The 14378-nt window shown below is 43.5% G+C and overlaps 1 protein-coding gene across 1 annotated transcript in view; it reads right to left on the bottom strand.

The window, feature by feature from the left end:
- Window positions 1-3086: 3086 nt before the first annotated feature.
- Window positions 3087-14378, bottom strand: part of LOC109918550 (tectonic-3) — a 50161-nt gene continuing 38869 nt past the window's right edge. Inside the window, exons 13-15 of the mRNA XM_048620639.1 lie at window positions 10857-11013; window positions 8462-8599; window positions 3087-4809 (exon numbers count right to left, since the gene is read on the bottom strand). Coding sequence (XP_048476596.1) covers window positions 4591-4809; window positions 8462-8599; window positions 10857-11013 — 514 coding nt within the window. The 3' untranslated portion in view covers window positions 3087-4590. The remainder of the gene's footprint in view (window positions 4810-8461; window positions 8600-10856; window positions 11014-14378) is intronic.

The following is a 14378-nucleotide window of genomic DNA, read 5'->3' as shown; positions in this document are numbered from 1 at the left end:
CTGTTTGCCCCACTTGTCAGGAAGTGACTTCTATAGACTTGCGACCCTCTGAGGGGAAAAAAAAACAAAGTAGACTCATGCCTAGCTTAATTGGTGACCTCTTATTTTTGAACAGTGATCCTTCATTCTAGATTCTCCCACCACAGGAAGCATCGCCCTCACATCCTTCCTGTCAAGAATCCCTCAGGATTTTTTTTTGTTTCAATCGCATCACTCTTTCTCTTCTAAACTACCAGTGGATTCAAGCCTAACTGGTGCATCCTACTCTCATAAGATAACCTACTTATTTCAAGTATAAGTCTGGGAAACATTCTTTGAACATTCTTCAATGTATTTATGTCATAAGGTGACTAATATGTCATACAGTACTCTGAATGTGGTCTCACAATGCTCTGTATAACTCAAGCGAGCTTCTGTATTCAATTCCCCTCACAACAAAGGACAACATTCCATTATTTTTCCCAATTTCTTGCTATAGCAGCGTCATATACTTAGCATCCGAAACACTGAATCTCAGAGCTCTACAACCTCTACCATTCAGTTCTTTTTTAAATTCTCACCAAAAATGGACATTATCACATTTTCCCACAGTGTACTCCATTTGCTAGATTGTGCCCACTCCTTTCCTGTTCATGTACCTATCCAACTGTCTTTTAAATGTTCTAACTGTACCTGCATCTACCACTTCATCTGGCAGTTCATTCCACATCCAAAACACTTAGTGTGAAAAAGTTGCTTTCTCCCTGGAGGCTAGGAATACTGCAGTGAGTAATTCACCTCCTGACTCCTTATTGCCTATCCACGGTCTATTAGGCACAAGGCAAGAGTATGATGGAATATTCCCCGCTTGCCTGTATGGGTGCAACTCCAATAGCACCATCCAGGACAAAGCAGCCTGCTTGGTTGGTGTCACATCCACAAGCATCGACTCCCTCCTCTGCTGATGATCAGTAGCAGCAACGTGTACGATCCGGAAGACACTCTGCAGAAATTCACCAAGGCTCCTTTGACAGCACTGTCCAAATCCATGACCACTTCCATCTAGAAGGGCAAGGGCAGCAGATTCCTGCAAACACCACCACCTCCAAATTCCCCTCAAAGCCACTCACCATCCTGAATTGGAGATACATCACTGTTCCTTCACTGTTGCTGGATCAAAATCCTGGAATTCCCTTCCTAAGTTGACATACACCACACGGATTGCAGCAGTTCAAGGGCAACTAGGGATGATAAATGCTGGCCGGCCAGCGACACCCATGTCCCACCAGTGAGTTAAAAAAAATAAAAGCAATTTGGGTACACAACAACCTCCAAGAAAGAGAATGCTCATGAACAAAAAAATTGATTTTGTGAAATTAATTAAGGGATTCAAAAAAAAATGTTACGGCACCACAGGCAACTTTCTGCTTCAAAACAGTGCCACTGGATATTTTGCATCTATCCAAGGAAGCAAATTATAGAAATAGTACAGCCACAGACATAAGCTGGCCCTCACAAGGAGCAATTCAAGTACAATCACTACAACATCCTTGTAAATCTCTTCTTAAACCCTTCTGGTGTGGCAACTTAGCAAATTCTGTAATAAGGTGACTGAACTACATGCAGTACTTGGGTTTTGGCTGAGTACTATTTGACTTGCTCCAGCATGGTCTTGCTGCTCTTATATTCTGTGCCTCGGCTCACAAAGGAAGGAAAAACGAAGTGTCATTGTAATGTCTTAAAAGATAATTCAAATGGATGGAAGAAGAGAACAGAAATGAGGCTTTGAGCAGAGCATTCCCAGAGTGATGCCTGGGAACTGAATGGTTTGAGAGTAAAGCCCAGAGTGGAGCTGTGCATAATTGCTCTTACTCATGCTCCCTGATTACTTTCCATAGATAACCAGCAAATTCCCTGATTTTTTTTTACCAGTACAGTATCAATGATCCAGAGATGTGAGTTCAGGATGCAATCTTGGGACCTAGCTTTTGAAATCCATAGCCCCGTTTTCTCAGGCAGTCCCTCAGGATTGAAGGTCACTCACTTATAATCCAGTCTGAGCAGCTGAGCTGGCTTTTTTTGGATTCCAATGCAGGATCTACAAACTCAGCAGATGAGTTGTTAAGAGAGTATCAAAGCATTGGCTACTGGTAAGACGCAAGAAATTCCTCCAGATCAGTGTGGAATCCCTCACTGGCCTTGCCACTTTCCTCAAGTTTACACATGTACACTGATGATAGTGATATACTGATTACTCATTAGGGCGAGCCAGACAGGCACAAAGGGCACTTATCTCATGAGAACCAGGAATGGGAATATTGCTAAAATGCTACACAAGCTCATTTATAATGGTGAAGCACCTCCCATGATTAGGGTCATTTCTCTTTTGCAAGTCTATTCCTGTAAGCACCAACCACCTCGTTCCTTCAGTTGACTTTCTCCTCATCCTCTCTCTCTTAGGGTAACAAGATTGATGGTGAGGCACCTGAGTTGCACATTATTTTGCCACATTGCTGTAGATCTGGAGTCACATGTAGGCCAGAGAAGGTAAGGAGAGCAGTTTCTTTCCCTAAAGGACATTAGTAAACCTGATGCACTTTTCAGATGAATAACAACAGATTCATGGTCATCATTAGATCAACAATACCACAATGTTATAGCTTCCCCTTGGCTTATGAATTTCTTATTGGATTAGAGACTATTTAAAAATATATGATCCCTAGTTCTCATCTCAGTACGTTTCCATATCAAACCCTAACCCTATTGAATCATTTGATAATGTCAGCAACACCAATCAGATCAACCCCTAGCCTTTCCTTTCAAGCAAAAAAGGGTCACCCTAAGTGCATTCAGTCAATTGTGACAAAATCTGTCAATGTGTGACCACAGCAAGACTTAGATCCAGTGGGTGATTAGAATGAAGGAACTGAAAGCAATTTCTGTTTAAACATGTTGTAGGGATGTGTGCTGGTATTTATTTCCCATTTTCAAGGCATTGAAGTGCTTTCAGAAAAGTCAAGAGTCTTTCTACCCCAGGGTTCCTAATACAGTCACAGCTGAGAGATACTGAGAACAAGACTGAAGCAATATTAAAGTACTCATAACAGTACAATTATAAGAATCATGTTTATTTACAAGGATTTCGATCAGAATAAGTAGATAAATTACACATATTGACCTTAGGTTACGGGGACTGGTTACGATGACCATAGAAACATCAACACAATGCACAGACCCCACAGGAGTGTTCTCTCTGATTCTGCCCCTTGCCAAAGAAGGTGCCAGTATTTTGGCCCAAAGTGCATGATAAGCCTGAAATGTCATAGCTCGTAGGGGGTCAGTTAGTTTGGTTGGCTATTTACTAAGCGAGTGACACCAGTAGCGTGGGTTCAATTCCCACACTGGCTGAGGTTACTAAGAAGGTCCACCTTCTCAACCTCACCCTTTGCCTGCGGCATGGTGACCCTCAGGTTAAATCATCATCAGTCATCATCAGTCACCTCTCTCTTATAAGAGAGCAGGCCTTTGGTCCTTTGGGATTATAACAACCTTACTTGCTTTACTTTTCCCTGAAGACATCAGTCTTTCAACTAGGATGGGCAAAGTGGGGTAGCAAAACCCATTTGAGTGTAGGGATAGTGACAGCTGGAGAGACAAAGCTATTGCCCTAATCCCAATGCAAGAAGCAGTGAGAGTTATTCTCCTCATCTCAATTGAGGGACAGTGAGAGCTAATTGTCTAATTTCAATGCAGAGATTTAGAGTTATTCCCCTAAACCCAGCAGAGGGACAATGAAAGGTACTGCCCACATGTCAGTGGAAGAACCAGTGAAAGTTTATTTGCTAATCCAATCGGAGGGACAGTGAAAACTATTCCTCTCATTCCTGTGGAAGGACAGTGTGAGTGACTCCCAATATCCCTACGGAAGGATGTTGAGAGTTATTCCCCTCATTCCAATAGAGAACCAGTGAGAGCTAATCCCCTCAACCCAATGCAGGGACGATGCAAGATATTCCCTTCAAACCAAAGGAGGAACCAGTGACAGTTACTCCCCTCATCCCAGTTGAGAGACCAGTGAGAGATACTCCCCTAATCTCAGTGCAGGAACCAGTAACAGCTACTCACTCTCCTGATCCCAGTGCAGGGAGACTGAGGGCTACTGATCTCATCCCAGTTGAGGAACCAGTAAGACCCATGCCATAATCCCAGTAGAGGGACAGTGAGAGCTACTCCCTTGATCCCAGTTGAGGCATTGTGACAGCTACATCTCTTTTCCAAATTCAGGAACTAGTACCAGCTAATTCCTGAATCCCAATGCAGGAACAGTCAGAGCTATTCTCCTAAAGCCAGTTCAGGGACAGTGAAAGATTCTCACCTCATCTCAGTGGAGGGACAATGAAAGCTGGCACCCTCATTCAAATTCAGGAAACCAGTGACAGCTAATCTTCTAATCCCAGTGCAAAATCCAGTGAGAGTTTCTCCCTTGATTCTGGATCAGGACACAGTGACAGCCACTCCCCTCAGTTTGCAGCTGACTGCCGCTAAATCAAAATCCTGCTCCCACTGGTTCTGAAACAGGCTTGATATAAGATTGATCTGTGTGCTGGAGCTTCAGTGCTGAGCCAGGAATCCTGTCAGAAAGACACTGCAGGCTGTGCTGAGTATTGATGCTGAAGCCATGTGCATTCCACTGCTGTAGACCTTGAAGGGATGAAAGAAATCGAATGGCAGCTTCTGCTCAATGGTTGGTTGGTCTCTTGGTGTCGGTGGGTATCGAGTTGTATCAATGAAGGTGACAAAGGTTTTCAGAGTTACCTTGCCAGCTGAACACTTTAGACAAAGGACCAATGATTAGCATCTAACAGAGTAAATCTTCCATCATTCATTCTAATAAAACTAACAGTACAGTTTAGATACAGAGCAAAGCTGCTTCTATACTGACTCATCAAGCACTCCCATGATAGGGACAGCACAGAGCAATTTACATACTAAAGCTCCCTCTACCCCGTCCCTATCAAACACTCCCACGACAGGGACAGTGCAGGGTTATACAAAGAATAAAGCTCCCTCGATTCTTTTAAACCAGAAGTTGAGAGCTCTCTCCTCTTAAATTAAAAGTAAAACTTCCTCTACTCTTTTAAATTTAAAACAAAGTAAAGTTCTTTCGACACCAACCCTCTCAAACTCTTCCAAACAGTACAGGGTTACATCAGAGCAAAGCTCCCTCTTCTCTTTTAAACTGAAAGTAAAGCCCCTGCACCTGTTCTGGGAATGCTTGATGATGACAGTGCAGAGAAGGCTTTACTTTCAGTTTAAAAGAGAAGAGGGAGCTTTATTCCATATCTAATCCCGTTCTGTACCTGTCCTGGGAGTGTTTGATGATGACAGTGTAAAGCTCCCTCTCATTGTACCCATCAAACACTCCCAGGACAGGTCAATACTTGGGCTAGAGTCCTACAGCATGGAAACAGACCCTTCGGTCCAAGTTATCCAAGTTTCCCAAACTAAACTAGTCACACTTGCCTGCATGTGGCTCATCCCTCCAAACCTTTTCTATTCATATACCTATCCAACTGTCTTTTAAATGTTGTTTCTGTATCTGCAACTACCACTTCCTCTGGCAGCTCATTCCATATACGAACAACACTACGTGAAAAAATTGCCTCTCAGGTCCCTTTTAAATCTTTCTCCTCTCACCTTAAAAATGTGTCCTCTAGTTCACATTTGGGAAAAGACCTTTGCTATTCATAATTTCCATGCCGCTGATGATTTTACAAACCTCTATAAGGTCACCCCTCAACTTCCTCCACTCCAGTGACAAAGTCCCAGCCTATCCTTGTAATTTAAAATCCTCCAGTCCTGGAAACATCCTGGTAATTTTTTTCTGATCCCCCTTCAATTTAATAACATTCTTCCTATAGCATGACAACCAGAACTGTACATGGTACTCCAAAAGTGGTCTCACCACCCTCAATATGATGTCGCAACTAGTAAAGCTACCTAAACATTGTCCCTATCAAACACTCCCAGGACAGATATAGCATGGGGTTAGATACAGAGTAAAGTTTCTTCTGCACTTTTAAACTAAATTAAATCTCTCTCTATTCTTTTAAACTGAAAGCAAAGCTCCCTCTACCTTTTTAAACTGGAAGCAAAATGAAAGTAAAGCTTTCTCTGTCCCTATCAAACACTCACAGGGTAAGGATAGCACAGGGTTAGATGCAGCTTAAAGCTCCCTCCACTCTTAAATTGAAAACAAAGCTCTCTCCACACTGCCCCATCAAACACACCCAGGACATAGACAACTACATTTTCACTGTCCCCTACAAACTCAGAACAGATAGAACACAGGGTTAGATACAGGGTAAAGCTCTCTCAATTCTTTTAAATGGAAAGTAAACCATCCTGTATTCTTTTAAATTTAAGGTAAACAGAATGTAAAGCTCTATTGACACTGACACCATCAAATATTCCCAGAAAAGGGACGGCACAGGGTTAGATACAGAATGAAGCTCCCTCAACTTTTTTAAAATAAAAGTAAAGCTTCCTCTACTCTTTTAAACTCTAAGTAAAGCCATCTCTATTCTCTTAAACTGAAAGTAATCTTAAAGTAAAGATCCATCGACACTGTCCCTATCATTCACTTGATTTTCCAATTTGAATTTGAAAGTTTGTCAATTTCACTTCCAATTTCCACCCAGCTCTCACCTTCACCTGGGCCATCTTTGACTCTTCCCTTTTCTTCCTCAACATCTCTGTTTCCATTTCTGGGGATAGACTGGCCACTACAACCAATAACCAACCAACTCCCACAGTTACCTTGACTAAAAATCCCCACATTCTGCTTCCTGTGAATACTTTATTCCATTCTCCCAGTTCCTCTGTCTCCATTGCATGATGTCAACTTCAAGAAGGGAGCCTCCGAAATGGCTACCTTCTTCCTCAATGAAGAATCCCCAGCACAATAGTTGACAGGGCCTCTGCCAGGTCCAACCCATCTGCACTTCAGTCCTCACCCTTCTCTTCCTTCCCACAAAAGCGATAGGGTCCCCCTTGTTCTTACCCACCATCCCACCAGCATCCACATCTAGAGGATCATTAGCTGCCATTTCCACCACCTCCAGCGGTATGCCACCACCAGACACATATTCGCCTCCTCTCCTTTGTCAACCTTCCTCGAGGACCATTCCCTCTGGGACATCCTGGTCCACTCCTCCTTCACTTCCAAAACAGCCTCATGGCACTTTCCCCTGCAGCCACAGAATTGTACCACTTGTCCTCCCTCCTCAGTATCCAAGGGACCAAACACATCTTCCAGGTGAAGCAGCGCTTTACCTGCACTTCACTTAATCTAGTCAACTGCATTCGTTGCTCACAACGTGGTCTCCTCTACACTGGGGAAACAAAGCATAGACTGGTGTTCTACAAAGTAATCACCCAATGTTCTGTCTGCAAAAAAGTCCCTTAGCTTCCAGGTGCCTGCCACTTCAACAGACTGCCTTGTTACCTGGCCAACATCTCCGTCTCGGGCTTGATACAGTGCTACAGCAAATTGAAAAAAAAACCTCATTTTCGCTTGGGAACTCTACAGCCTTCTGGACTCAATATCGAGTTTAATAATTTTAGAGATTGAGGAACCTTCTGCCATGTTCTTACCTTAACCCCCACACACCAGGCCTTGTTATCACATGGTCTGCTATTACACACAACCCATTCCACATCAGCACCAAACATGGTGCTTATTTTTCTTATTCGTTCATGGGATGTGGGCATGTATAGCTGGGTTATCGTATATTGCCCAACTCAAGTTGCCCCTAAGATAGTGGCAGTGAGCTGCCTTCTTAATTCAATCAGTTTGCTGTAGGTAGACCCACATTGCTGTGAGAGAGGAGAGCTGGATTTTGATCTAGTGACAGTGAAGGAATGGCAAAAATGTTTCCAAGTCCTGCTTGGAAAGGATGGTGTGCAGCTAAGGCCTGGGATGTCAAGTGGGGAACTCCTGATGCTTGGGCAGCCTAGGGTCTCCAAGAGGTTTTGCCCAGCCTTGTACTTGTGTACATTAGGCTCTAGTTTCACTGGAAGGCAGCTGTGAGGAGTGATCAACCCAACCCCATAGAATGGATGCTGAATGGGTCTCTGGTAGTGGCCATTTTGTTTCAGTGGTCAAACATTTATCATCATTCCTTTACTGTCAATGGATCAAAATCCTGGACAACATTGTGAGTATCCTAGATGACAAGGACTGCAGAGATTCAAAGCAGCTCACCAACATCTTCATAAGAGTAGTTGCTGGCAATAAATGCTGGCATCATCAGCATCTTCCAAATTGTACAAAGCAATGTATAAAAAATTCTGGTAAATCTTCTCTGTGTCTTTTTGAAAGGGTTATTACCTTTTTCTAAAGTGTGATGCCCCAGGCAAGGATGCAATCACCCGATTTATAAAGATTTAACGTCAGTTCATTATTTGATTCCGAACTAACCTGTATATCCTGCTTCTGATACTGGAAACGGGCACCTAACACTGCTGCCTGGGGATTGGCGAGAGGGCCCAGGTTTGCCCACAGAATTTGAATCTCTAAAGCACTAGCCAGGGTGCAGCTGGACTGACAGTTCGCATTCTGAAAAGGTGAAAACAGCGGATTAACTACCTCAGCAAAACTGTACTGAAAACAAGGGTGAGCGGAAGGGGGGTTTATTCTCAAGGATAGACCATGAAACTCGACATGAACCTTGTTCTCAGCTGCCCGTTTAAATACAGTAGCCGCAGCTAGGCCCTCAGATCCCACCACATAGAGGGATTGAGAAAATCTTTTTGCAAGAGTGCCATTACAAGAAAGCTTGCATGCTCAAAGATGTCTTTTGAGAGAAAACAACATTGCCAGAGGACTGTTAAGGGGAGACATCCCATCATTTAGGATTTCTCTTTCAACCCCACACCATTCGTTCTTAGTCATCTGCATCCTTGTTTTCTTTCCCTGCGTGACAGCATGAAGATTCCTCTCCCACAGCTCTGTAAATATCTTAATCCTTCCACCAGTTCCCCAGGAATGGTCCCATTCATTCTGTCTGAATGATCCAACTTATTATCCCTCTCTTAATGGCCAATGCATTTTTAGCCCTCTCGCTACAAGAATGGCCAAAGTCATTATCATCCGTCCAAGAACGGTCTAGTCCATCGGTACCGCCCTCCCCGAGTGACTCAATCCATAAATACCTCTTTCCTAGAAATGGTCCAGTTCATCATTTACATTGTCTGAATGGTCAAACTTTTACCGTAACCCCTCTCTCAGAGTATGGCCCAATCCATCATGACACCCCCTCTCCAAAAATAGTCGTCATCATCCCTCTCTTTGGGAATGGCCCAAGCCAACAATGTCCCTCTGGGAACTGGCCCAATATGTTATAACCACTCTCCCAGGAATGGTTCAATCCAACTTTACCTCTCTGGCCCCCTGGGAATGGCCCAACCTATCTTTAAGTCTCTTCCCAGAAATGGTCCACTCAATCATCATCCCTCTCTCTGGGAATGGCCCAAGCCATCAATCGTCTCTCCAGGCAATAGCCCAATCCATTGTTACTCTTCTAGGAATGATGCAATGCAATCCCTCATCATTCCTCTGCCCAGGAATGTTTCAACAGCAAGAAACTTCTCCCTTCTCACCGATCCTGAACTGTTCCAAATCATTTTCCCCAGGTCCTAGGGAATGATCTCACACTTCTCACTGCCTCCCTGAAAATGAGATGACCCTTTCTTCTCCCATCTCTAGGAATGTTTCAACACGCCAACACTTTTACTGTCCGTTTTGGCTAGAAAAATAAAAGGGCAAATTATTAATTAGGTGGGAAGCTGATTCAAAATGCGTCAGTTCAGTGGGATCTGGACATCCTTCTGCATGAATCACAGGAAGTGGGTATGCGGGTGCAACATATAATAAGAAAGGCAAATAGAATCCTGGCATTTATTGCAAAAGGACTGGATTATAAAAGTGAAGAAGTGTTGTTACAATTATATAAGGCCTTGGTGAGACCACACCCAGAGTATTATGTCCAGTTTTGGTCTCCTTACTTGAGGAAGAATGTTGTAGCTCTGGAGGTGGTCCAGATGATTACCAGATTGATTCCAGGGATGAAAGGGCTGTCATACGACGAGTGGTTGAATAGCTTGGGCTTATACTTGCTTCAGCTCAAAATAATGAGGGTTGGTGGGGGGGGAGGTGGATCTGATTGAGATATATAAAATGCTAAAGAGGGTTGATAAGGTGGATGTCGAACAGATGCTCCCCCTTGTGGGACAGTATCAAACAAGAGCTCACAGGTAAGAGGTTCAAAACTGAGATGAGGAGAAACCACTTCTCTCCGAGGGTTGTGAATCTGTGGAACTCACTGACCTAGAGTGCATTGGAGACAGAATTAATCAACAGATGAAAGAAAGAAATAGATATGTTTCTGACAAAAAGAGGGATGACGGCTACGGGGAGCACGCAAGAAAGTGGAGTTCAGACTAGGATAAGATCAGTCATGATCATGCTAAATGGCGAAGCAGGCTCCAAAGGATGAATTGCCTACTGCCGCCGTAATTTCTATGTTCCTTTGATGTGTGTCTCGGAATGGTCTGACTCTTATCTCCTCTGTCCACCTCCCACCTCCATTTCCCTGCCACTCCAGCAATGAACACACCCACCATCCTCAGAGTGCTCTGATTCTTCTAACTCCACCCTAGAAAGATCCAAACCTTATGCCTCGCAATGACATGAGCCTTCACCCATCACCGTTCCCCCACTGCCCATCCAGAAACAATCCAAATCTTCTCCCTCCATGACTCAGCCTATTTGTCAGTTGGGTATCTGGTCAGGGAGGTGAGAGATGTTTGATTACCGAAGCCTTGGGCACTGGATTGATGATCTTGGTCAGGCTCTCCAAATTTTTACCGCTAGCATTCCCCAGGATGCCTAGTGAGTTGGGTGGATTATTCCCGAGGAGGAGCGAGTTGATGCGCGTTTGGAGGTCACTGCATGTCTGTCCAGGGTCGAACCTGAAAATTGAAACCGAGAAAGCTCGTCAACGGTTGTTGCTACTTGTGCCTTCTGAAGAGATGGGCTTCACTAGCAAAAGCAAGTAGCTTGTGCCCAGATCCAGTGATTTCAAAACCTACTGGTTGCCTTCTTGAATTGAAAGACTAAGTGTATCCTTGGGTCACTTTGCCGTCTGAGTGAAGAGTCAACCACGTTGATGCGAGACTGGACTCTTTCCTCGAATACAGGATTTCGGAACAAAGACTTCAATTAGAGTTAGGTTAGGTTAGTTGGGTAGTTGGAATGATATCATCAGAAAAAGGTTGTTAAAGCAGAACCATCTCCTCAAACCAAACTGCTGCGGCTGACCTACAGTTAAACATTTCAGAACTTGAGACTGATTTTATTGTTGCATCAAGATATGTAAGGGTTAAAGGGTTAAACCCATGTTGAGAGATGGATTTGTGATACGGCTCAGTCAATGTGTAGCTGAACAGTGAAACAAGTTTGGTCTATCAAAGGATGTGGCTGACAAGGCCAGAATTTGTTGCTCATTCCTAACTGCCCTTGAGCTGAATGCATTCTTTGGCCCAGTCTGGTTTACACGTCACGCCAGGCCCTAAGTAAGGGCAGCGATTTTTTTCCCTGAAGGACATGAAATGAGACAGACTTTTGTTTTGATTTAACAGCAGTCAGTGATATTTCATGGCTACTATTACTGAGACTAGCTCTTCTTTTCATAGAATCCCTACAGTGTGGAAACAGCCCTTCGACCCAACAAGTCCACACCGACCCACAGAGCTTCCCACCTAGACCCATTCCCCTATAACTCACCTAATCTACACATCCCTGAACACTTTGGGCAATTTAGCATACCTGCACACCTAGCCTGCACATCTTTGGACTGTGGGAGGAAACCGGAGCACCCGGAGGAAACCCACGCAGACACAGAGAACCCAACGGTGGAATCAAACCCGGATCCCTGGTGCTGTGAGGCAGCAGTGGTAACCACTGAGCCACTGTGCTGCCCTTATAGATTTAGGTTTTAAGAATTTAATTTAAATTCCAAGCTGTGATGGTGAAATTTAAAATGGTGCCCCTGTGCATTGCCCTGTGCCTTGCAACTATGAGTTCAGAGTCATTATCACTACCGGGAACATTGGACTGGTAATCCAGAACCCAAGGCTAACGTCTTGGTGACATAGGTTCAAATTCTGACACTGCAGATGGTGAAATCTGGATTCAATAAAATCTGGAATTTAAAGCTAGCTTAATATTTTTATTTTTGAAAAAAGATACAACATGCCATCCTTGCTGCATGAAAAGATATTAGGTGAGGTAACAAGAATCTTGTTCAAAAGGGGTAGCTTTAAACAGCATCCTGAAAACAGCACAGTAACAGCAGAGAGGCCTGACAGCAAACTCCCTTCTCCAAAGCATAACTAGTGAATCAGTTGGGATTGACACTTTATACAGGGAAACAATAAGCACCAAAGGCAAACAAATGATTTAAATGGAAATCATGGACAGAAAAGCAGAGCTTCTTCAAAGTTGGCATTCCTGGAGGGAAAGTGGCAGTGAATTAAACATCAAAATAAAATGCAAGGTATGGCAGAATGCTGGAGATGTAAAACATAAAATAAAAAGTGCTGGAGAAACTCCGCTTCAGAAGAAGCTTTTTTGGACTTGAAACATCAATGCTGTTTCTCTGTCCATGGATACTCCAGGATCTGCTGAGTTTTGGTAGCATATTCTATTTTATTTCAGATCTCCAACATCTGAAGCATTTGTCTTTTACTTCATGGAAGGATTTGACAAGAAGAATTTCAAAGTGGAATCACGGCTCAGCTACAGTCCAGTGTTGGTCAGCAAGTGCAGGAAGGCTGAGGGAAATGTGGGTTCATGTGAGGAAGGACAAGGGCAGGACAGGTTTGAATGAGGCCAAGTTTAGAGCGCAGACATTAGGAAGTCCAACATGCTGTGCCAATCCAAATTTAAAAACACAGATGAAGGCTTCAGTCAATGACATGGGTGAAACCATGCAATATTATGGAAGTGCAAATAGTGGTGGGAGGATATTTGGTCAGAAGAGAATCTTGGGATATTTTGAAAGAAAACTATTTCATGGGTGCTGCCATTGCTAACTGCCCTTGAACTTAATGGCTTGCTGGAACATTTCAAAGCCAATTGTTGCAGTGGATCTGGAATTACCTGTAGGTCAGCCCTGGTAAGAGTGGCAGATTTCCTTGTGAAAAGGGTTTTACAATAATCAGTGACAGCTTTGTGGGCACCGTCACTGGGATTTGCTTTCAGTTCCTGATCAATGCCTGAATATAAATTCTACAAACTGCCATGGTGGGATTCAAACCCATGTCCCTGGGCATCCGGTTTACAATGACTGTCTCCCTTGCAAGTTTGTGAAGAGGCTGAGTTTGCTTCGGACAGTTGGCAGGGAGAGGTCTGTTTCAATGGCGACTGAAATTGTCTTTGTGCCTTTTGCCACAAACTATGAGTTCAGCTGTAGGAACATAACTTCCTAAAAGCCTTCACAATATTACCCTGGAAGATATTCTACTCCTCTACTATTTCACTTTGGACAAGCGGTCTGACAATTTATAGACATTTGAGGGTCAAAACAAATGGTGGTGGTGGTGAGGGAGAGCTGTGTTGTCAGCATACATTTAGATGTTGTCTAGAGAAGACAGCCTCTAGATGAGAATTACAAGGGAGCTAAGGAACATTTGGGGGATACCAAGATTAATGATGCCAGAGCTAGATGGCAAGCCACTGAAGATTTTCTGGTGACAATTAGATAAGAACAGAACCAGATGAGTGCAGTCTTACTCAAATGGACAACAGTTTTGGAGGAGGATGGTGGGGTCAAGCATAGCAAGGACTCCAGACAAATTAGAAAGGACAAGGATGGATGTTTTATCTTTTGTCAGATAGTTTATCATTTATGCCTCTTTTAAGAGTTGTTTGATATTGTAGTAGCGATATAACCTAGTTGGATGGATTTAAATATGAATTTAGCTATGCCGCAGTTAGAGAATTTTCAATTTGTTCATAGGATATCACTTTCGATGGATGGACCAGAATTTATTACCAATCCCAATTAGCCCTTGAGAAATTCATGGTGAACTGCAGCATTCCACGAGAGAAGGAACATCCACATTGCTGTTTGGCAGAGAAATCCAGGATTTTGACCAAGTAACAGCAGAAAAACTGATCCAGCTCCAAGTCAGGATGCAGTGTGACTTGTATAGAAATTCCATGTTGCTGGTGCTTTCCTTTGTCCTTCCAGGTGGTAGAGCTTGTGATCTTGGAAGATGCAGTCAAAGAAGCCTTGATAAGATGCTGACGTACACCTTGTAATCGTACATAC

This window comes from Rhincodon typus, chromosome 47 (genome assembly GCF_021869965.1).
Source record: "Rhincodon typus isolate 14 chromosome 47, sRhiTyp1.1, whole genome shotgun sequence".
Lineage (NCBI taxonomy): Eukaryota > Metazoa > Chordata > Chondrichthyes > Orectolobiformes > Rhincodontidae > Rhincodon > Rhincodon typus.
Note: the sequence above shows the minus strand (reverse complement) of the source record. Positions and strands in the feature narration are given on the sequence as shown.